At 39.0% G+C, this 27,319-nt stretch overlaps 11 protein-coding genes across 11 annotated transcripts; 1 reads left to right on the forward strand and 10 right to left on the reverse strand.

Annotated features, from left to right (window-relative positions):
* Positions 1-1,271: 1,271 nt before the first annotated feature.
* GCK72_021244 (uncharacterized protein) lies at positions 1,272-1,974 on the reverse strand (the record flags this gene model as incomplete). The annotated part of the gene is made up of 2 exons (XM_053734132.1): positions 1,272-1,845; positions 1,895-1,974. 2 exons carry the CDS (start codon positions 1,972-1,974, stop codon positions 1,272-1,274), a joined length of 654 nt encoding a protein of 217 aa, XP_053583045.1.
* Positions 1,975-2,939: 965 nt separating this feature from the next.
* Positions 2,940-3,967, reverse strand: GCK72_021245 (uncharacterized protein; the record flags this gene model as incomplete). The annotated part of the gene is made up of 2 exons (XM_053734133.1): positions 2,940-3,837; positions 3,888-3,967. The coding sequence occupies 2 exons, from the start codon at positions 3,965-3,967 to the stop codon at positions 2,940-2,942; spliced, it is 978 nt and encodes a 325-aa protein (XP_053583046.1).
* A 641-nt stretch (positions 3,968-4,608) lies between these two features.
* On the reverse strand, positions 4,609-5,639 carry GCK72_021246 (uncharacterized protein; the record flags this gene model as incomplete). Its single annotated transcript, XM_053734134.1, has 2 exons — positions 4,609-5,509; positions 5,560-5,639. 2 exons carry the CDS (start codon positions 5,637-5,639, stop codon positions 4,609-4,611), a joined length of 981 nt encoding a protein of 326 aa, XP_053583047.1.
* A 1,036-nt stretch (positions 5,640-6,675) lies between these two features.
* Positions 6,676-7,600, reverse strand: GCK72_021247 (uncharacterized protein; the record flags this gene model as incomplete). Its single annotated transcript, XM_053734135.1, has 3 exons — positions 6,676-7,361; positions 7,418-7,470; positions 7,521-7,600. 3 exons carry the CDS (start codon positions 7,598-7,600, stop codon positions 6,676-6,678), a joined length of 819 nt encoding a protein of 272 aa, XP_053583048.1.
* Positions 7,601-8,305: 705 nt separating this feature from the next.
* On the reverse strand, positions 8,306-9,040 carry GCK72_021248 (uncharacterized protein; the record flags this gene model as incomplete). Its single annotated transcript, XM_053734136.1, has 1 exon — positions 8,306-9,040. One exon carries the CDS (start codon positions 9,038-9,040, stop codon positions 8,306-8,308), a length of 735 nt encoding a protein of 244 aa, XP_053583049.1.
* Positions 9,041-9,721: 681 nt separating this feature from the next.
* On the reverse strand, positions 9,722-12,046 carry GCK72_021249 (uncharacterized protein; the record flags this gene model as incomplete). Its single annotated transcript, XM_053734137.1, has 9 exons — positions 9,722-10,072; positions 10,126-10,457; positions 10,537-10,956; positions 11,009-11,081; positions 11,128-11,243; positions 11,288-11,511; positions 11,555-11,701; positions 11,747-11,923; positions 11,967-12,046. The coding sequence occupies 9 exons, from the start codon at positions 12,044-12,046 to the stop codon at positions 9,722-9,724; spliced, it is 1,920 nt and encodes a 639-aa protein (XP_053583050.1).
* A 552-nt stretch (positions 12,047-12,598) lies between these two features.
* Positions 12,599-13,300, forward strand: GCK72_021250 (uncharacterized protein; the record flags this gene model as incomplete). Its single annotated transcript, XM_003096969.2, has 5 exons — positions 12,599-12,688; positions 12,736-12,842; positions 12,887-12,962; positions 13,009-13,131; positions 13,175-13,300. The coding sequence occupies 5 exons, from the start codon at positions 12,599-12,601 to the stop codon at positions 13,298-13,300; spliced, it is 522 nt and encodes a 173-aa protein (XP_003097017.2).
* A 2,742-nt stretch (positions 13,301-16,042) lies between these two features.
* GCK72_021251 (uncharacterized protein) lies at positions 16,043-16,917 on the reverse strand (the record flags this gene model as incomplete). Its single annotated transcript, XM_003098001.2, has 2 exons — positions 16,043-16,763; positions 16,814-16,917. The coding sequence occupies 2 exons, from the start codon at positions 16,915-16,917 to the stop codon at positions 16,043-16,045; spliced, it is 825 nt and encodes a 274-aa protein (XP_003098049.2).
* Positions 16,918-20,059: 3,142 nt separating this feature from the next.
* On the reverse strand, positions 20,060-21,098 carry GCK72_021252 (uncharacterized protein; the record flags this gene model as incomplete). The annotated part of the gene is made up of 2 exons (XM_003097967.2): positions 20,060-20,969; positions 21,019-21,098. 2 exons carry the CDS (start codon positions 21,096-21,098, stop codon positions 20,060-20,062), a joined length of 990 nt encoding a protein of 329 aa, XP_003098015.2.
* Positions 21,099-21,813: 715 nt separating this feature from the next.
* On the reverse strand, positions 21,814-22,848 carry GCK72_021253 (uncharacterized protein; the record flags this gene model as incomplete). The annotated part of the gene is made up of 2 exons (XM_053734138.1): positions 21,814-22,717; positions 22,769-22,848. 2 exons carry the CDS (start codon positions 22,846-22,848, stop codon positions 21,814-21,816), a joined length of 984 nt encoding a protein of 327 aa, XP_053583051.1.
* A 746-nt stretch (positions 22,849-23,594) lies between these two features.
* GCK72_021254 (uncharacterized protein) lies at positions 23,595-25,679 on the reverse strand (the record flags this gene model as incomplete). Its single annotated transcript, XM_053734139.1, has 5 exons — positions 23,595-23,849; positions 24,399-24,582; positions 24,630-24,721; positions 24,766-24,927; positions 25,083-25,679. 5 exons carry the CDS (start codon positions 25,677-25,679, stop codon positions 23,595-23,597), a joined length of 1,290 nt encoding a protein of 429 aa, XP_053583052.1.
* Between the last annotated feature and the right edge of the window lie 1,640 nt (positions 25,680-27,319).

Genomic DNA, 27,319 nt, shown 5'->3' on the forward strand with positions numbered 1-27,319 from the left:
TGAAATTAAAACAATGGTCGTTGAGTGCCAGAAGTATCAACAAATTTCTTACAAAGTGGTTGCAAAATGAGCATAACTCTCCAATCGAGCATTTGTCAATAAATAATGATGAGGATGTCTATATACCGCATATATTGGAAGGATTGGGTGCTGTTCCTTTTTTAGAAGAAAGAACGTTTCATTACTCAGCACAGTTAGGCATTCCTCCGAAAACGGTTTCTGGAGGTTATGATGTAAGAAGAATGGATGGAAAGGAAGTCACAATCACATACAATTTCTATAGGCTCGATTTCTACGTTTGGCCTTAATTGTGTCTTCTTTATTGTTAATCCTTCGCAAAAATTATATGTCTGAATTGTTTTTTTTCTAAACAAACTTCGCAGTTTCTATAAAATAAATACTTTATTTTTTGAAGTTTAAAGGATATTCCCATAAATGAAGTATGCCACCAAGCCTTGATCGATTCTCAAAGCATATATGGATCCTTGTGAAAGCTTAGAATGTATTGACAGAATGGTGAACATTCCTACCATAGATACCAGTTGGCAATCTCTCATAAACCGCAGTGGAGAGCAATTCGTATTTTGATGGACACCGAGGATAAAATGCAGCCATGAAAAGTGTAAATCGAGAAACCGCCCCCACACGACCTGTATGACCAAACACTATGACAAGGCCAGTGCCGATATCTGTGCAACGAAGATGACACGTCACGCAATCACCATTGAATCTTTATTTCAGAAATTTCATAAAGTAACAAAATAGTAAACAGACAACAACAAGTGATAGATATACTCCGGCCTTGGTTTCAACTAGAACAACAGTCGAAAATAAAAATGAAAAAGCATTGAGTGAAGACTGATTTGGCTCAAGATTAGTAGATTCTGGCCAAACGTAGAAACAAACAGATCCCCAAGTTCCAATTCTGATTGTTGCTTGTCTCCCGTCAGCTCTTGTTATATCAAATTCGGCGGTAGTTTCCTCACAAAAAAGCTGTTTTACATGACCCAATATTCGGAATTCTCTCTTCGTTTCAATGGGAACTGGAACAACGCTAAGTCCTTTCAGGAGGAGATCCATACTGGTATTGCTGTTCATCCATACTTCCAAGTATTCCAGTCGAGGATTACACTCACTTCTTCTTCATCCACAACTTGAAATAACGGTTCAGGTCTTCAACTTCAAACGCTGGGCCACAAAACTCGAGTGACTTAACGTTTGTCATTCTCAAATCATTAAGAGAAAATCTCATGTCGCAATTTGGCATGGTTCTACCCCCAATAGTTTTTCAAAGTCACGGCGTCTAAATTCCCTTTGAGAATTTCTCGGAGGTAATTAAGGTTTTGGAGGATTTGGAAAGGATAATTAACTTGAACTGCAGAAGATACTGGTAAAACAGTTTTCAGAACTCTGAGAAGTATTCTTTCTTTATGACGTAACGCTTCATAAGTCAGAAATTTAGGATGCCAAATGTGCTCAACAACGACTTCATCAATTTTCGGAAGTTTTGTGACAATTGGGATACTATCGTGTTCAAAAATTCCAGCGATGATGAACTGATTGATCGATTTGCAGTGAGTGACGTCCATAATTGAAACCGCATAGTCTACTGGAAGTCGGCTACCAGGGCACCATGAAAAAACCATTTCATGTTCATGTCGATATATGAAATTGCTTCGTTGAGTTTCATCGATATACTGTAGCACTCTCAATTCTTCCCCGTTTTCAAAAAACACTTTCATCTCAATTCTGTCATTCTTCAGTATTACATTGACATGCTCACACGTCATTTTGAGAAGTTTCACGTAGATTCTGACTCGTTTGGAGAGAATGGACAATGAGACTCTGAAAGAAAAGCGTAAAGGATTCAAGAATTTAATAAGTTCTCACTCACTTTTCCGTAATTTCCATTTGTTCCAAGACAGGCATAAGTACAAGGTACGGAAGACGGAGAAGAGGAAATGCAGTCCTCATCTCGGTAGAAGGAGGGGAAATACAAATGAAGAGGAATCCATGAATATGTCTGGTACAGTAGTGGTGAGACCGTGACGCACGACCGCAACGCAACACTCTGGATCAACATGGAGGGCATCTCTAGTTCTTGCTTCCCCAATGAGAGTCGGTACGAATGAATGATGATGGGAGGTGAATGCAGAATCGATAGGGGGACTATAGGAAGATAGACCGCGCCGCACGACCGCGACGCCGCTGAGGTGTGCTCGGGGAAGATAAACATCTTCAGGGAGACAATGCTGGGGTGCGAGCTAGAGTACAGATGACTGAGGAATCGATGTCAACTGGTATCGAGGGAGAACGCAGGATGCGTACATACTGGAGTCTCCGTAGGCCTCGTGAACCAACAAAACACTTTCGTCTCTGCTGTAGTAAATTATTGACGAAACTCCAAAATACTCGGGTTTCATTTTACACGATGATGTCCAGCCTATCTCCGCAACCGTGCTCCATTGTCAACGGCGTTACAACCAAACTGCAGACTTGACCTCATCTGAAGTTACATCACATTCTATTATACTAAAAATGTTCGGGTTTGTCTTGGTTGAATCGTAGAACCTTCCTCATGAGGTTATACTGGAGTCTCCGTACACCTCCTGAAGCAACACACAAACTTCAACGCCGGTACATCCAAATTAGTGCTATAGTGTTCATTATATTATTTAATACTAAAAATGTTTGGAGAATTTTACAAGCTTCCTCGTGAGGTCAAACCACGCTACACTCTGCTAATAAGTTCCTATCGTAGAGCCAAAACGATTTATGGAGTTAGACACCAGAATAGTGATATTCAGATGTTCTCACGGCTACTGTGAGATTTTCCCTCATTTCATACTGACATACTGTGATTATAGCTTCATTCAGAATTCATTTATTAGAAAATGATTAAACAGATGTTGAAAAACATAGTTAAGTGTGATAGAGAATCATGGCAAAACATGAAAATTGATATATGTTCTCCCAAAAGTCTTTGCGACTGTAATAGTTGCCAACTTTCCATCTTTTCTTCTCACATCAAACCCTCCGGTGAATACTCTGAATTGAGAGAACGTGTTGGTCGAAATGAGTTCTCTAGTCCGATTTTGTGTTAAACGAGTAGCATTCAATCCTTTTAGAATAATTTCTTCATCGAAATCCCCAAGTGATCTCACTGACAAATTCTCCAACCGTGTATTAGATGTTTTGTTCAACCAGCAAGAAAAGAAACGGTTCAGGTCTCTCAGACTCATTGAGACTTCCCACAATTTAATTTTGACTGCGTTCGATGCCAGAAGATCATCAATGTTGAATTGAAATCTCGAAAGATTATTTTTGTAGATACTCAAACATTCCACATTCCCCATCCAAAATGTCTGGAATTCTTCTCGATTCAAAAAGGGAACTTTATGCATATTGATCGATGAAGTGACCGGCGATAGAACTTGCAGTGCTTTTTTAGCTAAAGCGCGGCAGCAGTTGGACCATATTCCAAGTTCAGTGACCTTTGGAATTACATCAAAAACTGAGAACACATCGAATTTCGGTACCGCGTCGAGCTTCAGTTTTCTGAGAGATGGACATTTTGTCACATCAAGCACTCGCTCAACCCATTGTTCTATAGATAATCCGATATTTTTCCATTGAAATTTTTTGTACGGAAACATCACTTTTATCATCGTCGAGTCGTCTGTGTAGAAATACAGTGATAGGATTGACCCATATGTCAGAGCAATCTTCATACAAACACAGTCAGTCTCTATTTCTAGATTGCAGCGGAAAGATGTGTTTTTGCGAAGGTATTTTGAGAGATTGTGAGTTCTTTTGGAGAGAAAGGAAAACGCGATCCTGAAAGATAAACTTGAGTAGGCATAAAATAAAATCAGATGCAAACTTACACATCAATAAGTTCCATTTGTTGAAAAACAGGAATCAGTGCAAGTCTTGGTAGGCATAAGAGAGGGAACGGAGTCCTCATCTTGGTAGAGGGGGAGAGGGTACAAATGAGATGAGGAATCAATGTTTGGTGGGGGAGACCGCAACGCACGACCGCGATGCGGCTGAAGTGCCCTCTGGGAAAACAAATATCTTCCGAGACAATGCAGGGACGCGAGATAGAGTAGAGATGACTGAGGAATCAATGAATGGTAGTATCGGGGGATGCACCTTCAGGGACACAGTGCGTACATACTGGAGTCTCTGTAGACCTCGTGAAGCAACACACAAACCTTCGTCTCTGCTTTAGTAAGAATTGGAAACCTAGGAAGAATGACAAATTGAAACGTGAGGGAGCATTTTTATTTCTAACACGGATATATCCAAATTAGTGCTAGAGCGCTCATTCCTTTACACTCAACATGTTTGGGAAATGTCAGAAGCTTCTTCATGAGGTCAAAACACGCTAGTCACTTTGCTAACTTAAGTTTCTAGTCGAAATCCTTCATGAGTTAGACTCCAGCGGTTAGAATAGTATTCTTTAAATGGTAAATGCTATCACGGCTATCGTGAGGTTTCCCCTCATTGCATACAGTCTTACTGTCCTTATAACTTTATTCAGAATTCAATTATTAGAAGATAATCAGACAAAACATGAAACACATAGTTAAATAGGATAGAGAATCATGACCAAACATCGAAATTAATATTTGTTCTCCAAAACGTATCTCCAAATGTAATTGCTGCCAACTTTCCATCTTTTCTTCTCACATCAGACCCTCCAGTGAAATGTCTAAGTTGATTGAACGTTTTGGTCGAAAAGAATTCTCTAGTCCGATTTTCTGTGAAACGAGTAGCATTTAATCCTTTCAGAAGAATGTCTTCATTGAAACGTGTAAGTGATTTCACTGACAAATGCTCCAGACGATGATTAGATGTTTTGTTCAACCAGTATGAGAAGAAGCGGTTGAGGTCTTTCAGTTTCAATGAGACTTCTCTCAATTCGAGTTTCACAGCGTTCGATATTAGAAGATAACTAATGTTGAATTGAAATCTCGATAAATTATCGTTGTAGATACTCAAACAGTCAACATTGCTCATCCAAAATGACTGGAATTCTTCTTGATTCGAAAATGGAGCTTTATGCATATTGATCGATGAAGTGACCGGCGATAGAACTTGCAGTGCTCTTTTAGCTAAAGCGTTGCAGAAGTTGGGACATATTTCAAGTTCAGTGACCTCTGGAATTACATCAAAAACTGAGAACACGTCGAATTTCGGTACCGCGTCGAGCTTCAGTTTTCTGAGAGATGGACATTTTGTCACATCAAGCACTCGCTCAACCCATTGTTCTGTAGATAATCCGATGTTATTCCATTGAATTTTTTTGTACGGAAACATCACTTTTATCATCGTCGAGTCGTCTGTGTAGAAATACAGTGCTAGGTGTGACACATTTGTCAGAGCAATCCACATACAAACACCGTTATTCTCTATTCCCAGATCAATGTAGCGGAAAGATGTTTTCTTGCGAAGGTATTTTGAGAGATAGTGAGTTCTTTTGGAGAGAAAGGAAAACGCGATTCTGAAAGATAAAATCAAGTAGAGATAAAATAATATCAGGTATAAACTTACACTTCCATAAGCTCCATATGTTGAAAAACAGGAATCAGTGCGAGTCTAGGGAGGCATAAGAGAGGAAACGGAGTCGTCATCTTGGTAGGGGGGAGAGGGTAGAATTGAGATGAGGAATCAATGTCTGGTGGTGTCGGTGGGAGACCGCATCGCACGACCGCGACGCCGCTGAAGTGGGCTCTGGGAAGGCAAACATCTTTAGGGAGACAATGCAGGGATGTGTTTGAGCTGGGAGTCTCCGTAGAGCCCAATAAATATTAGTAGGTGGCAGAAGGCATAAATGAATGAGAAATCAATGTCTGGTGGTGTCGCTTGACCACGATGCGGCTGGAGACGGCGCTGGGAAGACATATATGTTCAGTAGTTTGGATTCGTGCCGAATATGCGAAATGCGTAAACAGAAACACGCGGAAAGCGACACACCGCAACTTGCGTTAACAGAAGCAGAGACCGTGAGAAAGACCACCTGCACATCTAACTCTCGTCGTGAGGAATAATTAATTTGAAATTCAGACCCCGTTCACAAAAGGTCTTATTTCAGAAATCGCAAAAAAGTGCTCGCTGCATGTTCTTAAAATGGTTTGGGTATCCGCCAGAGTCCTCATGATAAGCGAAAATATTAAAAAAACTGTGACTTTATATTATCAAAACAACCAAAGCTTTCACGACATAATAAAGTAAAAATATTCAAATTAAGCATTACATTTAAAGGGGGACTGCGGTATTCCAAAAATTGAGATTTTTTTATATGGATCGACTCATAATATTGCGGAAAAGAGGAAAGTGTCTTGAAGCCAGGTTCGAAAATCAGTCTAAAACGAGTTATGAGTCCTCAAAGGGTCAAAAAAGGGCCTCTCGCATGGATTTTTTCATTATATTTCAATATTTTTCACGTGCACAGCGAGAGAATTTTACGTTGTAATATAATGAAAAAATCCATGCGAGAGGCCCTTTTTTGACACTTTGAGGACTCATAACTCGTTTTAGACTGATTTTCGGACCTGGCTTCAAGAGACTTTCCTCTTTTCCGCAATATTATGAGTCGATCCATATAAAAAAATCTCAATTTTTGGAATACCGCAGTCCCCCTTTAAAGACAAAGCAAAGAACAGAATATTACGGCCAAACATAAAAATCAAAAAACGTCAGTGTGTGACATGGTACAAATACAATTGTGGCTTTCTTTCCATCTGTTCTTTCGATATCATATCCTCCAGAAAACGTTTTCGAAGGAGTGTCTAGTTGTTTTGAATAAAAGAACGTTCTTTCTTGGTCTCTTGCAAATGGAACAGCGTTCAGTACTTCCGGAAGACACGTTTCATTGATATCTCCAATTGTGACCAATGACAGATGTTCTAGTCGAGAGTCGCATTTGCTGTGAAACCAATTTGTAAGAAATTGACTGACAACTCTGGCAAAGAATTCAAATCCTCTCAATCGCACTTTGAGTGCGTTGGTAACTAGAAAGTCATCAAGATCGAATCTCGAGAATTCGTGAGAGTCAACATTCAAAAAGTTTAAGTTGCTCATCAAAAAAGTCCTAAACTCATCTCTGTTCTCAAATGGAATTTTCCAGATTGTGATTTCAGTGGTAACTGGAGAAAGGATTTCTAGGGCTTTCTTTGCAAAACTGTTTGGACACCAGAGTCCGATGAATATTTCACGGATATTTTTCAGTGAAGAAAGTGCATCGCACACATCGAATCCTGGCACTCCGTTGATATGTATGCGTTTCAGCGATTTACAATTTGTCACATCTTGAATCCGCTCGATCCATTCGGATACTGATAGCCCGACTTTTTCTCGTAGATTCGTTTCGTTTTGAAACACAATATAATGGACGTGGCAGATAATTTACGAAGATTTTTTGAGAGATTATGGGCTCTTTTGGAGAGAAGTGTGAATGTAATTCTGAAATTATTGAATATGAGGGTTAGAGCATTAGAAAGAGGAAAACCTACATTTCCCTTTCTTCCATTTGTTCAAAAACTGGAAGTAGTGCGAGTCTTGGAAGGCGTAAGAGAGGGAACGGAGTTGTCATTTCGTTAGGGGAGAGAGGGTACAAATGAAATGAGGAATCAATGTCTGGTCGGTAGACTAGGGAGACCGCAACGCTCGACCGCAACGCGGCTCTCTGGGAAGATTAGCATCTACACAGAGGGCATCTCTAGTGTTTGTTTTCCCAATAAACCGGAAACGACCAGATAAGAGGACAAAACGCTACGCGCGACTGTATTGTCCTTTATGGAAGACAAACAACTTGTGAGAGAAGGTAAATAAACATTTTCTTGTCTTCCACGTAGCTTGGCTCCAGTCCTTTCAAATACGATGAACAGCTGCACACATGTACCTTCTGCTCAATCAATTATCGTAAAAATGTGGATCAGTGACAGACCGCGACGCCTCCTCCAGGTCCCGAAAAATACTAATTCAAATCAAAAAGGTTGTTTCGTAGAACTTGGCGTAAATCAGAAACACGGAAATTATGAAGGTTTTCCCGCTGAACTTTCCCAGAGTCTCGTCACTTCAGGTCTTATAGCTGGCTCTGATTCGGTTATTCATTATGTGTAAAACCCGCTTCATAACTGATACATTTTAAGACTATAACATTTTAGAATTTTTTCTTCTTTTGTGAGGTTTTCCCTCATTCCATACAGTCTTTCTGTAATAAAACCTTTATTCAGAATTCAGTTATTAGAAGATAATCAAGCAGTGCATGAAATACATCGTTAAGTGTGATAGAGAATCATGACCAAACATCAAAATTGATAAATGTTGTCCAAAAAGTGTTTCCAAATGTAATAGCTGCCAACTTTCCATCTTTTCTTCTCACATCAAACCCTCCCGTGAAATTTCTAAATTGATAGAACGTGTTGGTCGAAAGGAGTTCTCTAGTCCGATTTTCTGTGAAACGAGTAGCATTTAATCCTCTCAGAAGAATGTTTTCATCGAAATGACCAAGTGATTTCACTGATAAATGCTCCAGCCGATGATTGGATGTTTTGTCCAACCAATACGAAAAGAAGCGGTTGAGGTCTCTCAGACTTAACACAACCTCTCTCAATTCGAGTTTGACTGCGTTCGATATTAGAAGATAGCTAATGTTGAATTGAAATCTCGACAGATGATTGCTGTGGACAGTCAAACATTCCACATTCCCCATCCAAAATGTCTGGAATTCTTCTCGATTCAAAAAGGGAACTTTATGCATATTGATCGATGAAGTGACTGGCGAGAGAACTTCCACTGCTCTCTTAGCTAATGCGTTGCAGAAGTTGAGACATATTTCGAGTTCGGCAACTTTTGGAATTACATCAAAAACTGAGAACACATCGAATTTCGGTACCGCGGTGAGCTTCAGTTTGCTGAGCGATGGACATTTTGTCACATCAATCACTCGCTCAACCCATTGTTCTATAGATAATCCGATATTTTGGCTCTGTTCCAAAATCGGAGGCCCATAAAAAAATCGGAGGCCCATGGCAGAATCGGAGGCCCATGGCAGAATCGGAGGCCCATGGCAGAATCGGAGGCCCGTAAAAAAATCGGAGGCCCATGGCAGAATCGGAGGCCCATAAAAAAATAAGAGGCCCGTAGCAGAATCGGAGGCCCATGGCAGAATCGGAGGCCCATGGTAGATAGAGAATTTCATCGTTTATAAATGATGAAAAAATCCCTTATAAGCATCTGAAGTAGTGCAGAAGTCTGAAAATCATGTTGTAACTACATGATGCGCAAAGCTGATTTTTTTTTCATTCATTGCTAATTATAACAGATCTTTTTTAACACATTTATTTACCCGAAGAAAGTGACATATTTATGTGAATAATTGTTAAAGGAAAAAATGGGAAGCAACTATCCGCCTTTGCCAGTTTGTACTTTGGGTGCCTTAGGCATCTTTGGAATTTTTGGAGGCTTCGGAGTTGTAGGGGATTTGAAACCCGAAGAGGATGTTTTCGTTTTCTTTGTCGTTGTGGGGCGACGTGTTGTAACATGTCTTGATCTTGTGGGCGGGTTAGTAGGGCTATGAATTATGGAATTCTTAGTAGTAGTAGTGAGTTTACTTTGTGGTTTTTTAGTTGTATAACTAGGAGTTTTAGTAGGTTTAACTCTCGCAGTTTTAGTGAAAGTTGTAGAAGAGAAGGGGGTAGTAGAAGACATTTTAGATGTTCTGCGTCCACCTCGTTTGATTGTAGTTGTTTGGGAAGGCGTCGTGGCTGTTGGTGTAACTTTTGACGTTGCAGTGGATGACAGAGGGGCAGTAAATGTAGACGCAGTAGTTGTGGCTGTAAAAGCTGTAGACGAAACAGTGGGTGTAGATATAAACGACAATCGAGTTGTGATAGTAGGTGTAGATACAGTAGATGATCTGTAGCCACTTCGTCTTGTTGTAGGAGAGAGTAAGTTTGATGTAGATAGTGTTGTCGCAGATGTTGGCGGAAGAGAGAATGTGGAAGAAGACAACGATGGAGTCGTAGAAAAGGAGGTTGTGACTGAGGGAACAGCGGATGTTCTGTGTCCACGTCGTTTTTTTGTCGTTAGAAGAGGTGAGGAGGAGGTTGTTACCACAGGTGACTCAGCAGTAGATGGCGTAACTGCTGGTGATGGTGACGCAGCCATATTAGTCGAAGGATAAGTGCTAGCTGTAGGAGTAGTGGATGATCTGTGGCCACGGCGTCTGCTTGATGTAGAGAAAGGTGTGAATGTAGTAGATGTGAATACAGGAGTCGTTGACGGCGTGTTCGTTGATGGTATCGAGGATGGAGACGCAGCATCGTCCGTCGCCAATGTAGAAGATATCCTTGCAGGCTGAGGAGTTGATTTATGATGACCGCGTCGTCGGTGAGGGGTAGCAGAGTAAGGCAAATGTGACACAGTTGAAGTGACAAATGGAGTGCCTGAAAATGATAATAAGAGTTATAGGAACGGGAAAAAAACCTGGTGGGAAGGTTTTGGAGTCATCGTCAGATATGTCACTGGTAGGTTGTGCTATCATTGTGCTATCATTGATATTGTCGTCGTCGTCGTCGTCATCGTCGTCGATGTCGTCGTCGTCGTCTTCTTCGGAGTCAGTGAATTCTTCATTGTCATCTTCTTCTCTGCTTTTACGTTTATAAAATTTCATTTCGTAAATAAGCCTGTTCAACAATTTCTGTTTGTTGTAATATCTCCTCCACATGTAATTATACATATGCCCGTCGAGGCGCTCTTCAGGCGTTCCATATCGGGCTTTCAGTTGAGTCTTGAGTGCATTCCAAGTGGATTCGATCGTTTGTGTGTGAATGGTGCGGTCGTTAGGGTCAACAAAGTTAATTTTATGGTTGACCCAATGATGGTCGAACTGCATTGCGCTCAGCCCAGTGTAGGCAGCCCACCCATCGGAAATAATTTTGGAGCCTAGAGAAAGAAGATGTTGATGTGTTTCAAAATTGAATTACCATTGAATTACCTGGCTCTACGTATTTAGCAACAATAGGGAGAAGGGTAGCTGCAGATCTGTTTGGCACTCGAAACATTACTACCTCAAAGTAAACAATATATGAATTGTATTTGAACTACTGAGCTCACCTTGGACGATCCTCTTTCGATCATCCCAAAAACCCACTTTGTCTTTCTTCTCAACATACGGCCCCTGTGATGTTTTGCTCGATAGACACATGTTTCGTCAATTTCAACTATTTTCCCTAGAACATGATTTCGGTTACATTTTTCCTTTTTTTTTACTCACCCGGTCCTCCTAATTTCATATTGGGATTTGCTTCGCTTTCTCTTTTGAACCATTGTTTCGTCATTTGCCTGAACCACTCCTGCACTTCAACAACGGTAGTATGACTTATTCCAAATTGCTTGCTGACTTCTGCCACAGTCTTGGAAGGATTTTCAATCCATTCCGCCGCTAAATAGAAGACTTCCACAACTGTCAGCTTTAGATTTTCAAAAAACGATCCAGCTCTAAAACGTATTCTCATAAAAAAAGTATTGCTTTTTCTCGTACCGCATTGAGATTTTTGATGATTCCTTGTTCCTCCTGCATGGTAGGCATCTCCAAACATGTTTATCGTGAATAATCTTTGAATCCTGATTTAGATTCATCCCAGAAAGGCATTTGACGCATGTCCGATCATTCTCGATTATTCCGTATCTGTGTTATTCAAAAATACGTAGTCAATTAGATCTGCGCACTTACTCTGCCAAGAATTTTAGTCCTTGAAGAGCGTTTTCAGGTGTGTTGTCAGTTAGTGTCCCGATATAATCTGCCAGATTACGAGTGCTCAATTCCGGCAGGTTGGTGATGTCCTCAGTTGGTTTCACATCTGAAGGATGAACCAGGAATGTAGCTGCAGGTTTTGGAATTCGCTTGTTCCTGAGTTCGAATATTCAATGTATGCTGAAAATTCAATCCGTACCGGGTTAACGATTCATCCGAGTTAGAGTCGCTACAAGGAGCAGGAATATTGAAATAAAGCAGCATCCATATCCAACACATGAGTAGCTAACTCCAATTTTCAGATTATGAGAGAAATATTTTGTACGCGGCATTTTTTTTTGTTTTTATAACTTCTTTCTTGTTCCACTGTTTTGTTGACGTTCCTTAGCCTTTCCTCTCAACCCTCTCAACCTTTGGTCGTCTTTTTTTTGTTATTCTGTTTTTCGACGCGGCATCTTGCTGTTTATTTAACTTCTTTCTTGTTCCATTGTTTATTTAATTTCTTTCTTGTTCCACCGTCTTTTTGCAGCAATATATTTTTAACTTTTTTTGTTTTTCTGTTTCTTGTACTTCCTGTTTTTTTAAAATTTTATTATTACTCTTTTTTATCAGTTGTTTTTGTACTTTCTCTTCCTGTTTACTACTTTACGGTTCCTCTATTTTTTACTTTCCGGTTTTTTATCAGTCTCTTTCCGGTTTTTTATCAGTCTCTTTCCGGTTTTTTATCAGTCTCTTTCCGGTTTTTTATCAGTTGTATATTTTTTTGCTTCATATTTAAATGATTTAGAGCGCGTTAATCGCTACCATTCATTTTCGGCTTCGCACTTCACAATGTTCCTATTCTTTGTCTTCTTTTCTATTTTTTTCGAGATTCATGGTAAAGGGATTAGTTACCCATTTAGTGATAATAAGTTACCTAGAGTAAGTTACATTATTTCTAGGTTTTCAGGCGACAATGTTTTTTTTAGGTAGTCGTTTTACCACAGGATAACGAAAAAGAACCCAACACATTTATTAAGGAGATAGATTTAGAGATAGGCTCCGAGATCCAAGTAGTAGCTTATTATTCGAATAGGTAAGTACACCGTCTCCATATAACCTAATCATATTTGTTTTCAGATTCGAATTAGAAATACTTTGTAGTAATGTGCTAGCTTGTCGCCCCTTGCACATTAGTATCAGGCCGCAGGAGGACGTAAGTGTTTTAATCTACATTCCTTAATGCATGCTTTCGTTTACAGGCCTTTGTATTTAATTCTATGTTTCAAAACGGGTTGTTCGATATAGAAGAAAGAAGAAAGCTGGTTATTAGTAAATTATCTTTGTTTAGATTTAATATTCACATTCGGGAAAACGGTTATGAGGTTGGTTTTATTTTATAATCTGATATTATCCTTATAATTTCAGGTAGTGTTAAACGACTATTGGTATAAATTCTATTCTCATCGCATGGACTTCAAATTAGGAACTCAATTTCGTGTAATAGGACTTGTAGATGTAACCGAGTACGCTTTTTTCAAAACACCTGAATAACTTCATGTATATAATTGTATAACTTCATGTATATAACTTGTATAACTTCATGTATATAACTTGTATAATATGTATTATTTCTTTTCATGTAAATAATTGTATATATGTTATTGATTAAATAAATATGTTAAAAAAGATCTGTTATAATCAGCAATGAATGAAAAAAAAATCAGCTTTGCGCATCATGTAGTTACAACATGATTTTCAGACTTCTGCACTACTTCAGATGCTTATAAGGGATTTTTTCATCATTTATAAACGATGAAATTCTCTATCTACCATGGGCCTCCGATTCTGCCATGGGCCTCCGATTCTGCTACGGGCCTCTTATTTTTTTATGGGCCTCCGATTCTGCCATGGGCCTCCGATTTTTTTACGGGCCTCCGATTCTGCCATGGGCCTCCGATTCTGCCATGGGCCTCCGATTCTGCCATGGGCCTCCGATTTTTTTATGGGCCTCCGATTTTGGAACAGAGCCGATATTTTTCCATTGAACTTTTTGGTACGGATAAAACACTTCTACCGTCGTCGAGGCGTCTGTGTAGAAATGCAGTTCTAGGAATGACTCATTTGTCAGAAACATCATACGGAGACAGTTATTATCTATTTCCAGATCAATGTAGCGGAAAGATGTTTTCTTGCGAAGGTATTTTGAGAGATTGTAACTTCTTTGAGAGAGAAGGGAGAAGGCGATTCTGGAAAATAATAATATTAATGAAAATGAAGTAAAATCAGATGTAAACTTACACTTCAATAAGCTCCATGCATTGAAAAACAGGAATCAGTGCTAGCCTTGGTAGGCATAAGAGAGGAAACGGAGTCGTCATCTTGGTAAGGGGGAGAGAGGGTGCAAATGAAATGAGGAATCAATGTCTGATCGGTAGACTAAGAAGACCCCAACGCTCGACCGCGACGCGGCTGAAGTGGGCTCTGGGAAGACAAACATGTTTAGGGAGACAATGTAGGGATGCTTACGTACAGGGAGTCTTCGTTGACCCTTTCAAGCCAACACAGAAATCTGACCTCAGTTGGGATAAGACTTTTTGTTAATACATACAATCTTACAATCAGTATACATACTCTTACAATCAGTATACATTCTTGCAAACATAACTTTAAAAATATTTTTGCAGTTTTTCTATTCATTATAACAAACTATTCTCTCTTCTTGCACATCTCGGCAGTCGTGTGGCAACTTTTGGGCGGAAGTTGAGGTCGATTCGGCTTTAGATCGGATCTTGCTCCCCTTCTGGCCAGAAGTTTAACGATTTCAGACTTTAGATCTAGGTCAGCTTTTGGGCGGAAGTTGAAGCAATTTCGGTACTTTTACCCGCAAGTTGAAGGAACGGCGACTTTAGATCGGATCTTGGTCACCTTCTGGTCAAAAGTTAAGAGAATGTCGGCTTTAGCTCGGACATTGGTCGGCTTCTGATCACAAGTTTCGATCTGACTGTCGGCTGCCCGGAAGTTGATCGGACCTCGGTCGGATGTTAAGAGCGTCGCGTGTCTCGCAACGCGTGCTTTTTGTTTTTTCAATCATTTTTCGAAGTTTTATTTATTCGTCTTTGAGTGAATTTTCTTATTTGTATCAAATCTTACATTATTTTTCATTCAGATTACGAAATTTCATGGAAAAAATCGAATTTCGTTAGTGGAGGTGCTCAAGTTCAGTGGAAAAGTTATCGTAAGTCGATTTTTATCTCATAACCAAAAATCTCTAAGTTTTTTCAGGTTCTCACTAAAAAGCAAACAATACGAACTTCCCACCTTGAATGTATCGTCAGAAGGTAATATTAACAAGTAAAAATCATAATTAATTAATGTATTTTACAGAAATTCACTGACGAAGTCTACATCTGGACAACAATGCGAGCACACCATGGATACTTCGAAAATCATTGTATTTAGTTGTTTTTTTGTATTTTTTAAAACTTATACTTTTTTATGTATAGTCCTTTTAGTGAATAAATTGTAATATATGATATTTCAGCTGTTTTTGTGCGCGAAAAATAAATCAATAAGGCGATCGAGGGGTTCCATGCGGTCCGTGTCAGAAGTTGGTCGGAAGTTGGTCGTTGCAGCGGTCTTGTCCAGAATCCGACCAACCTCCGAGCTGAAGCCGACCAACTTCCGCGCTAAAGTTGCCGGTGACTGCCGAGATGTGCCATGAATAGTTTTGAGGGACTCAAAAATGTGATAGCTTCGCTACCGGATTATATATAGAGATCTCTACCGACTTTTGACCTGGGTTTAATGCGGAATGGAATTCGAATTCACTAATTAAATCATCGATTATAACCGGTCTTCTTGTATATATATATATATATATATATATATATATATATGTAGCCCTCAGTTCTCATTCTATGTCTGAATAAAGTTATAAAACCAAGCTACTGGACCGCACACTATAGTTCAGGAATGTTTCAAAAGCGGCCTAGACACGGTAAAGCTTGGTAACAGACTATATTTGTCAGTAACTTAAAACATGCAAATGATTCATTTTATAGACATAGAAGTTTATGTAGAAATAGACAATTTAAACATATCATTCAATGCAAAGAAACAACAATAAAGAATATACAATTAAGGCCAAATGTAAAAATCGATGCGTCTTATAGGGTAAGAGTTTCCAAATGTGATTGTGGCTTTTTTCCCATCCATTCTTTCTATGTCATATCCTGATGAAAACGTTTCAAAAGGGAAGTCTATATCTTTTGAGTAATGAAACGTTCTTTCTTCTTAAAAAGGAACAGCATCCAATCCATTTAGAAGATTATCTTCATCGACATTTTCGCGCACATTCATTGAGAAATGCTCCATCCGTGAATCAATGGTATTTTGCAACCAATTTAAGAAGAATTGGTTGATATCCTCGACTCTTGATGGCCCTTCTATTAGATCTAATTTCAGTGGGTTTGCAATTAAAACATCATCCATACTGAACTCGAACTTTGGTATCTCTGAGGCGCAGTGGTATATACTCAAATAGTCCAGATTGGTTCTTAAAAAAGTCCTAAACTCTTCTCTATTCTCAAATGGAATACTCCACATTGTGATTTCATTGGTAACTGGAGAAAGGATTTCTAGGGCTTCCTTCGCAAAACTGTTTGGACAGCCTGGATGGATGTATAGTTCACTGATATTTTTTAGTGAAGAACGTGCATCGCACATATCGAGTCGTGGAGGTCCCCTGAGATCCACGCGTTTGAGCGATTTGCAATTTGTCCCATCTTGAACCCGCTCGATCCATTCGGATACTGATAGCCCGACTTTTTCGTGCGAAACTGTTTCCGCCACCGAAAAGTTACTTGTGTTGAAAGGCAGTTCTTGTCTATATATAAAAAGAACTGCGAGATAATGACTGTCGTTCTCAACTACCAAATCAATGGAACTGGCAGATAATTTGCGGAGACTTTTTGAGAGCTTATTGGCTCTTTTGGAAAGAAGTGCAAACATGATTCTGAAATTATTGAGTATGAGGGTTAGAGCATAACAAAGAGGAAAACTCACACTTCATTTGGTTCCATGTGCATAAAAACTGAAATCAATGCTAGCCTTGGTAGACGTAAAAAAGGGAACGGAGTCGTCATCTCGTTAGGGGAGAGAGGGCACATATGAGATGAGGAATCAATGTTTGGTGGTGTCGGGGGGAGACCGCATTGCACGACCGCGACGCAGCACTCTGGGAAGATTAATATCTACACGGAGGGCATCTCTAGTGTCTGCTTCCCTAATGAGTCATGAATGAAGTGAGCAGACAAGAAGACAGAACGCTACGCACGCCCGCGACGGGGCTGAATAGTCGTTTAGGAATGTTTCATAAGAGATCACGCAAAAATATGTCATTCTAGTCAATAGAGCGCGGCTCCACCAGTAGCTTTGGCTTCATCGTGCATAAATAGTTTTGTGCACAAATAGTTTCAAAATGTGATACCTTTGTTACGGGAAAATAGTTCAGGAGAGTTTCAAAACCACCTGCTTGGACACGGTAAAGCTTGGTCACATACTGTATTTGTGGGTAACTTTTAAAAAAACAAATGATTCATTTTATCAAAACTGCAAAGTTTATGTAAAAAAAGACAATTTAGACACCAACAATATCATACAGAACGAAGAAACCATAATAAAAAAGACACAGTTAAAGGGGGACTGCGGTATTCCAAAATTCGAGATTTTTTTATATGGATCGACTCAGAATTTTATAGAAAAGAGAAAAGTCTCTTGGGGCTATGTCCGAAAATCAGTCTAAAACGAGTTATGAGCCCTCAAAGTGTCAAAAAAGAGCCCCTCGCCGTGAAAATTTGCCTTATATTTCAAGCTAAAATTCTCTCGCCGTGAACGTGAAAAAGTGAATATTGAGAGAATAGCGCCGTGAACTCTCTTCTATCAGTATATTCTACTGTTCAAATGAGGAAGTTTCTCCATGATCATGAAGTCTTTGGCTGGAATTGACCTAGATAATCCGAGAAAACAATACGAACTTATCATTACTGTGACAAATGAGATGCTCAGTAGTTATTTCATTCAATTGAATTTTTTTTGGGTTTTTTTGTTTTTCGTTTTCAATTATGAGTTTGGTATTTGTTTCCTGATACATTTGTCTACATAACAAGAAAACTGAAAAAAAAAGTCTGAACGTGAACCAATTCGATCAAAAACCACGTTTTAGTATGGGCTTCATCCACGGTGCAATGTTATTTTGTCTTCAAAATGGTTGCGAGTTTCAAGAAAAACGATTTCAAAAAATGTTGTGCATTCTGCAATCGTTCAAGACGAAGATCGGACATGGTGGCAGTGACCAAAAATGCTTCGGAAAGAGAAATCTGGTTTTCAAAGTTGGGACGTCAGTTTGAATTGAATTGTCAAAGATCCGGTGACCATATGCTCTGCTTATCTCGTTATTTTCTTACACCAAAAAGTAATAAGTTCGTATTGTTTTCTCGGATTATTTAGGTCAATTCCAGCCAAAGACTTCATGATCATGGAGAAACTTCCTCATTTGAACAGTAGAATATACTGATAGAAGAGAGTTCACGGCGCTATTCTCTCTATATTCACTTTTTCACGTTCACGGCGAGAGAATTTTAGCTTGAAATATAAGGCAAATTTTCACGGCGAGGGGCTCTTTTTTGACACTTTGAGGGCTCATAACTCGTTTTAGACTGATTTTCGGACATAGCCCCAAGAGAATTTTCTCTTTTCTATAAAATTCTGAGTCGATCCATATAAAAAAATCTCGAATTTTGGAATACCGCAGTCCCCCTTTAAGGCCAAACGTAGAAATCGAAGCGTGTCCCCTGGTAACCGTCCTCAAATGTGATTGTGGCTTCTTTTCCATTTATTCTTTTTATATCATATCCTCCAGAAAACGTTTTCGGAGGAATGTCTAACTGTTTAGAGTAGTTGAACGTTCTTTCTTCTGAAAAACGAACAGCTCCCAATCCTTTCAATAGTTCCAGTCTATCGACACTCTCATCTATAATCATTGTCAGATGTTCGAGTGGAGAATGATGTTCATTTTGCAACCAATTTGAAAGAAATTCTTTGATACTTCTGGCACTCAATGACTTTTCTCTTAATGACAATCTGAGTGAGTTTTACACTAAAAAAACGTCCATATAGAACTTCAACTCTGAGAAACCTTCGATAAAAATACTTAAGTATTTTTTGATCCGTGAAGATTTATTTGAAATATCGAATAAGAATCGATCACATCTAGAACCCGTTCCAACCATTTTGACAGTGGAATCGTCTTGTTTTGACGTGTCGCATCGCTCGATAAGGCTTTGGTTTCAAAGTTCAGTCTCAATGGTTTATCATAATTACTCAGATAAGCTAAAATTGAAAGATGATTGCTCTCTACTAAAAAGTTGATTGAATTTACAGATGTTTTCAATAAAATTTTCACGAGGTTTTTTGCTCTATTGGAGAGAAGTGAGAGGGTAATTCTGAAATTATTGAATATGAGGGATAGAACATAAGACAAAAGGAAACTTACATTTCACTTGGTTCCATTTGTTGAAAAACTGGAATCAGTGCAAGTCTTGGAAGACGTAAAAGAGGGAACGGAGTCGTCATCTCAGTAGGGAAGAGAGAGAGTACAAATGAGCTAAGGAATCAATGCCTAGTGGAGTCGGGGGGAGACCGCAACGCACGACCGCGACGCGGCTGAAGTGCCCCTGGGAAAATAAACATCTTTAGGGAGACATCTAACTCCTTACAACTCCTTACAACGTAACTAGTGTCACCGTTTTACCTGAGCACTGGACCACCGATGTTTATATTTTAATAGAGAAGAGGGTAATTAAGAAAGGGACGTCACGCGTGTAACTTGACACGGCGATATTCAGAAATTTTTAGACCCAATTTTCTCGCTAACAAGCTGTTATGCGCAGTTTTTGAAAGCGGCATGTGATAGAGCAGAGTCGAAAGTTTACATGTGCAAAGTTTCAGCCAATTCTCAACCCTGATATGAAAAAGGTTTCGTTTCCTCGTTTGTTTAGGGTTTCATAAGAGGTGTTTATTTCAGATCTTCCTGGACCATTTCTAGTGGTGAATTTAACATAACAAGTTTATTTTCTAGTAAACATTATTTTATTTCGTAAAGATAACATAACCAGTAAATTTAAAAAAAACAATTGAATATCGTTATTTAGAAACATTGCATACACAATAGAAGATACAAAATCATGGTCAAGCGTAAAAAGCGTAGCCGCGAGAACGGCGCGCCAGACTTAGCTTGTAAAGGATACAATATCATGGCCAAGCGTAGAAACTGATAAACGTCATCCCCCAAACGTCTCCAAATGTGATGGTTGCTTTCTTTCGGTCCGCTCTCCATATATCATATCCTCCAGAAAATGAATGTGATGGACTGTCCAGTGGCTTCGAATAGCGGAACGTTTTTTCTCGGTCTCTTGAAAATGAAACCGTTTTCAGTCCTCCCAGAAGATTATTTTCATCAACATCTTCGGATGTAGACAGTTCCAAGTGCTCCAGTCTTGGATCACATTTATTTTCCATCCAATTTTTGAAAAATTGATTGATTTCTTTGACATTTAACTTCCCGTCATTGAGGTTTAATTTCAACGCATTCGTGACCATAAGATCTTCAAGAGTGAACTTGAACGTCGGGAATGTGCTAGTATGGATATTCAAATAGTTTAGATTGCTCTTCAGAAATGTCTGAAATTCTTCTCTTGTCTCAAACGGAATTTTGAACAATATGATTTCCCTGGTAACTGGTGAGACAATTTCCAGAGCTTTCTTGGCAAAACTGTTGGGACAGTTCTTGAAGATGTATAATTTCCGGATATTTTTTAGTTTACCAAAAGTGTCGCACACATCAACTAGTGGAGATTCCTTGAGATCTAGATGCTTAATCGATTCACAATTCGTCACATCTAGAATCCGCTCCAACCATTTTGATGCTGACAATCCGCTATTTTCCTGAGTAAAAGTTATTTTTTGAAACATCGCATTGACCAATTGCGGAGCGCTCTCTGTGTAGAAATAGTATTTCAGTCCCATTTGTCTCCACATTTCAAATTCAACACAGATGTAAAGGTGATCGCTCTCTACTGTCACATTCACGGAACTGGCAGATAATTTGCGAAAGATTTTCGACAAATTTCGGGCCTTTTTGGAAATCAGCGAAAACGCAATTCTGAAAAGATTGAATATGAAGGAGAAAACAAAAAAAGAGAAAAACTTACACATCAATTGACGCCATTTGTTGAAAAACTGGTAACAATGCAAGTCTTGGAAGACGTAAAAGAGGAAACGGAGTCGTCATCTCAGTAGGGGAGAGAGCCTCTCAGAGAGGGAAGAAGTGAGTGAAGAATCAATGAATGATGGTGTCGGGGGGAGACCGCACCGCACGACCGCTACGCGACTGGAGTGTGCTCTGGGAAGACAAACATCTTTATGGAGAGACCTGCACATCAGAGTTGCGCGGAAGTGATTTTTTCAAATCCGGAAGTCGGAAGTCGGAAGTAGGAAGTAAAATTCCTAATCCGGAAGTCGGAAGTCGGAAGTCGGAAGTAAAATTCCAAATTCGGAAGTCGGAAGTAAAATTTTCAAAACGGAAGTCGGAAGTCGGAAGTCGGAATTCCGCGCAACTCTGCAGCACATCTAACTCTCGTCGTGAGAAGGTGAAACACGTTTGTTTGCTGGCTCGAAACAAGGGAGTAGGTGTGGGAAATTCACAGTAAAGGTAACTAAATCCCTGCCAAACATAGAAATCAATTAACGTCTGCTACCAAACGTCTCCAAATGTGATTGCAGCTTTATTTCATTCAATCTGTTATTCCGTAATCATATCATCTAGAAAACGTTTCTGATGAAAAATTTACAATTTCTGAATAACGAAAATCAATCAAGTAAACAATGACTTTTGAACAAATCAAAACGTCAAAATAAAATAATCAGAATAGAAAATTGCACGACATAAGAAGGGGATAAGGATTCACAATAATCATTACAGTTTAAACAAAACAATGTTTGGAGTATCACGGCCAAACATAAAAATCAAAAAACGTCCCTCCGTAAAAGGTTCCAAATAGAGTTGTGGATTTCTTTCCATCTGCTCTTTCGATATCATATCCACCAAGAAACGATTCTGATAAAGTGTCTAGCTGTTTTGAATAGCGGAACGTTCTCTCTTCGTTTACTGGAAAAGGAACAGCGTTCAGTACTTCCGGAAGACACGTTGCATTGCCAACTCTCTTTACGTACAAATGCAGATGTTCTAGTCGAGAGTTGCGTTTGCTGTGAAACCAGTTTGTAAGAAATTGGCTGATATCTGTGGCACTCAATTTGACTTGTCTCAATTTCAGTTTGAGTAGGTTTGTGTTTAGAAGGTCATCAAGAGTGAACTTAAATTTCTGGAAAGTGCTGGTATGGATATTCAAATAGTTCAAATTGCTCTTCAGAAATGTCTGAAACTCTTCTCTGGTCTTCAACGGAATTCTGTAGAATGTAATTTCCCTGGTAACTGGTAGGATGATTTCCAGCGCTTTCTTTGCAAAGTTATCGGAACACTCGTTGAAGATGTATAATTTCCAGATATTTTTTAGTTTACCAAAAGTGTCGCACACATCAAGTTGTGGAGATCCCTTGAGTTCAAGGTGACAAATCGATTCACAACTTGTCACATCTAGAATCCGCTCCGCCCATTGTGATACTGACAATCCGCTATTTTCGTGAGTGAACCTTCTTCTTTGAGACATCACATTGACCAATTGCGGAGCGCTCTCTGTGTAGAAATAGAGGGGCACTGATTTTCCACCTCTCAAATCAACTTTGATATAAAGGTGATCGCTCTCTACAAACAGATTCATGGAGATGGCAGATAATTTGCGGCAAATTTTCGACAAATTTCGGGCCTTTTTGGAAAGTAGCGAAAACGCAATTCTGAAAAGATAAACTTGAGTAGAAAATAAATAAAATCAGATGCAAACTTACACTTCAATAAGCTCCATGTGTTGAAGAACTGGAATCAGTGCAAGTCTAGAGAGGCGTAAGAGAGGGAACGGAGTCGTCATTTCGGTAGGGGAGAGAGAGTACAAATGAAGAAAGAATCAGTGTCTGCAGCGATCGGGAAACCAGGACCGCATCGCACGACCGCAACGCGAGGAAAGTGTCCTCTGGGAAGACACAGATCTGCAGGGAGACCACCTGCACAACTCTCGTCATGAGAAGATAAAACTCGAGAAAGAGGGGAGTAGGTGAACCTAAGCAATAGCTTTCTGAAGCTTTCTTCACCGCTCCCATAACAGAAAACTCAAAAAATAATTTGACGTGCTCGCTGCATTATTAAAGTCCTAAGTTTGGTATAATTCATTTGTCCAAAAAAGGTTCTTAAAGGCGTATTGTGGTCTGTTGTGATATTTTCATACCATACTCTCTCCCAGACCCCGTGGACGAGTCGTATCTTCACTAATAGTAAGCTAAGCATATGTTTCAACCGTACTGAGAGTTATAGACATTTATCGCATGTTTTACTCAAAGTTTTCATTAGAAAAAAATCTTGAAATCTCTTAGCTAACAGTGTTGACTGAATTTTTCAATTTATGTTTAAAGGTCGCGGGTCCCAAGTGTAATCCTTTTTCAAACGTTCTTTCTTTATTCACATTTGAGAAAGTGCATAAATTTTTTGATTGATGAATTCACTTAAAACGTGTCGATTGAAAAATGATTTCATTTTGAACAAAGAACATGAAGGCGCAACAAACATATTTTTATATGATGAAATTATTTTATTTCAAACATTGAAAATCTGTTATGAAATTCAAAAGAATGGAGTGTCGTTCTGATGAACTTTTGCAAACTGCAAACGGCCTCCAGTTGGAAGTGGTCCTTGTTCGAACATTATATGAAGATAGAACAGAGTATTCTCAATTGTATTCTCAATACGGAAAAACCATATATACTTGAGGTTGTTGACGACACGATAAGGTTCTCCCAATGATGCAAGAAAGTATTCAGCTGAACAGGTTTTGATGAGTATTTTGAATTTCCAAAAAACTGGAGATTGAGGGAGGTTCTGAAAATAAGAAACATTACAGGGATTTACGTTGCGTAAATCAGAAACGGTTAGAAATTTTGTTTCATTTTGAATTTAACTTGCCTTTCTGCAATACGTTATATCCTCCAGCGACATTGTTTCCACAATAATATCAATCATCTTAAAATTCAGAATATTCATGTCTTGAATTGAAATCCGAACAGTCAAATTTATTATCCACAGGTGTTTTGCCTTGCTCCATTGCTCAGTTTTCGAAATTTCATCTAGATCAATAGAAAATTCATCTATAAGACCTTCGGCCTTCTCTATGCCAAGATTTTCGAAACATTCGGCATCAATATACGGGAGAATATCCATCACCAAACATTGCCAGTGAGAAGTCAATATCAAATTTTTAACTTTTAATGGGGACGTCCTAGAGATCAAAATATCTCTCGTCCTTTCGAAAAACTTCGACAAAGCTGGGTTGTCTTCTTCTATTAACTTCCAAGTATCTTCACCCATTTGAATAAATAAGTTTTTTATGCAAGTGTTTTGATGTCTCGTATTCAAATCGAAATCATTTACAATTTGAACTGCATCCTGTTCCAGAGATCCCTTGTAGTTTCCCTCAATCTTTCCATTTATCATTCCTTCAATATTAACACTCGAAGAATTCTTGAGAAACATGAAATACACAAGGATATGCGGATCTGGTTTGATATAGTCAACACAGTGTCGGATACCTCTAGACACTTTTCGAAGTGATTGACTGAAATTGGTTGTTTATCGATTGGAATGCTTTTCGAGTACGCATACATCTGAGAAAATTCTAAATTTGATGCAATTGACCTCATTATCGAAGGGATTTCGAAAATATTTATAGGACATTTGTTGTCAAACAGGTTGAGCTGAAATTGTGAAATGTTTGCTTTAATAAGAGGCACCTATTTACCATGGTCATTTCTTCAATTGGATCATTAGAGCGATATATTAAAAACTTGACAGTCTCTCCATCTGACGAGTGCCCTGCTTCGGCAATCAACTCAATGCATCTTTCATCAATAATTGTATAGGCAATAATGATAGAATTGAGTTTGGAAGTGTAGGTCAAGAGCTGAAAGAGAGAAGAGTTGTTGATGAGAATTTGAGTTTTGAAAAAGCTCTAAAAATTCAGGTTTGAAGTTTTTTTTCACTACTTTTCAAGTATCGATACAGCGCACTTGTATAACCTATTTTTCCTAATGCTATTAAAAAATTGAAAACCCTCACCTTTCTCACTTCCTCTAACACTTGCAATGAAAATTCATATAACATAATTCCCAGATCCAACCTCTGCTGTCTCTGACCTTCGATTAGAGGTATGAAGTCATCAGCTTTGAATACCCGCTCTTCAAACGGCAAATGTACACCAACCGCTTGTAGAATCTCTTGGTCGAGTAGGTTGACTGCTGATACAGCTTGGCTTATTTCGAGAACTGACAGATCGATACGTTCCACTTTCAACTTTTCATTTCTCGATTGCAATGAGTTCTCCAAACATCGACACACTCTGTTGATGATCGGCTCTAGCAAGTTCTGATTTCCATCGCGTTTCAAAAGGGTTAATGAAAAGTATGCCAATTTCTTTGTCTGATGCCTCACAAATGCGTCCACATCTTCACAAACCACCGATATTAAATAGTCATCAACTAAATATTCAACGAAATAAGCTGTGACCACAGTGGATACTCCTGTAGACCCTCCAATATGTTTGTAGTTAAATTTTGTCCGTTTAGCGGGTTGAGCTTCTTGGTCGTTGAAACTAAAACTTATTTCATTTGGATTGCGTTCATCTTGTGCGTGTAGTTCATCGTAGACGATAGGCATTGGAAGTTTCTGAAACATTTTTTTTAAAAAGAAGGATCTGCTGAGTTTCTCTGTTGTTAACAAAAACAAAATGTTAACAAAAACAATATTTAAAATAAATTTGGTTGTCTATTGACTATCTCACAAACTTCTTTTCGAAGGCACGTTCTCAAATAATATTGCTAGTGGGTAATTGAAGTCTCGCTTCTTTTCCGACCCGTCTTGGAGGTAAACTCATATGAGAGGCAAACAATGAAAACTAGGCAAACAATGGACCGGCAACACGAGTGACGTGTTAGTAGTTCTTTATATACACTGAGCAACATAAATATAGAGCCGCTTGTGATTATTGACTATCTCTTTAAAACAGACTTGCAAGATTCCGGAGCTTTCTCGGCCCGGCCCGGCCCGGTCGGCCCGGATTTAAATTTTTGAACTTTTTCCACTACAATTTTTTGTCGAAAAATTTATTTTCTGAAAATTTTTCATATTTTTCCTCAAGTATATTTTTCAACAACCTTCGAAGCCTACAAAAAATGTTCAAAAGAAATATTTTTCAAAAAAAATCGGAAAATTTTCGAAAAAAAAATTTTGAATTTTTTTCAGTACTGAACTTCCGGGCCGGGCCGGGCCGGGCCCTAGAAATTTTAGTTCCGGCCCGGCCCGTTGCAAGTCTGCTTTAAAAAAATGGTGATACTTCAAATAGTTTTTAAACCGGCAAAAGTATAGGTTCAGGGACCCCAAAATTTTGGGCTCTTTATGATTTAACGGGGGTTTTAAGAATTAACGGGGGTTTTAAAAATAGACGGGGGTTTTAAGAATAGACGGGGGTTTTAAGAATAGACGGGGGTTTTGAGAATAGACGGGGGTTTTGAGAATAGACGGGGGTTTTTGACAAGTTCTATTTATTAGGGTGTTTCATAAGTCTTTGCACTTTTTTCAATGTACCGCCCTCTGACCCCATGACATTTTTTGGTTCTTTTTTTATTATCAACCAGTACTGTTACCTTCAAGAAATATTTCTGTTTTGCAAGTCCATAGAAAAGCGTACTATGGCAGAAGTACTCGCCAAAGATCGCCGTTTGTTCTAAATGGGTGTTTTCTACTGGGATGTCTCCCAGGATTGAGTGCAATGGAAACTTATCGAAATATAAGCGAAACCTTGGTGAGGACATCATATCTTATAAAACAGCAATCACTTGGTTCAATAACTTCAAAGAAGAGGACTACAATCTCGAAGATAAGTCGCGATCTGGTCGCCCTCGTTTAGATATCGACGATGATATCACTGATGTCTAGGAGGATGAGGCCAGGTCAGCGTTGTCATGCAACACAACTAAATGATCGATTTCCGGGCGAGAGGAGCGATGGGATTGGATCATTTTTTGGAGTAGTTGACAGTATAAGTTGACTGTTATTATAGCACGATCCGGAAGAAGTTCGTAACAAATGACCCCGTTTCTGTTACACCAAACTGATAGCATCACTTTTTTCTCATGCATCACTCTTTTCTGGTCCGTCAACGGGTCGTTATTGTCCAAAACTTCCTGCTTTTTATTGTATGGTATACATAGAGGCCCCATTTCTCATTTCCCGCAACAATATCAAGAATCCGATCGAAACTACGCTTCCGACTGCGCAAAGACAGCGACAGGTCACAA

The sequence above is a fragment of the Caenorhabditis remanei genome, chromosome V (genome assembly GCF_010183535.1).
Source record: "Caenorhabditis remanei strain PX506 chromosome V, whole genome shotgun sequence".
Taxonomy (NCBI): Eukaryota; Metazoa; Nematoda; class Chromadorea; order Rhabditida; family Rhabditidae; genus Caenorhabditis; species Caenorhabditis remanei.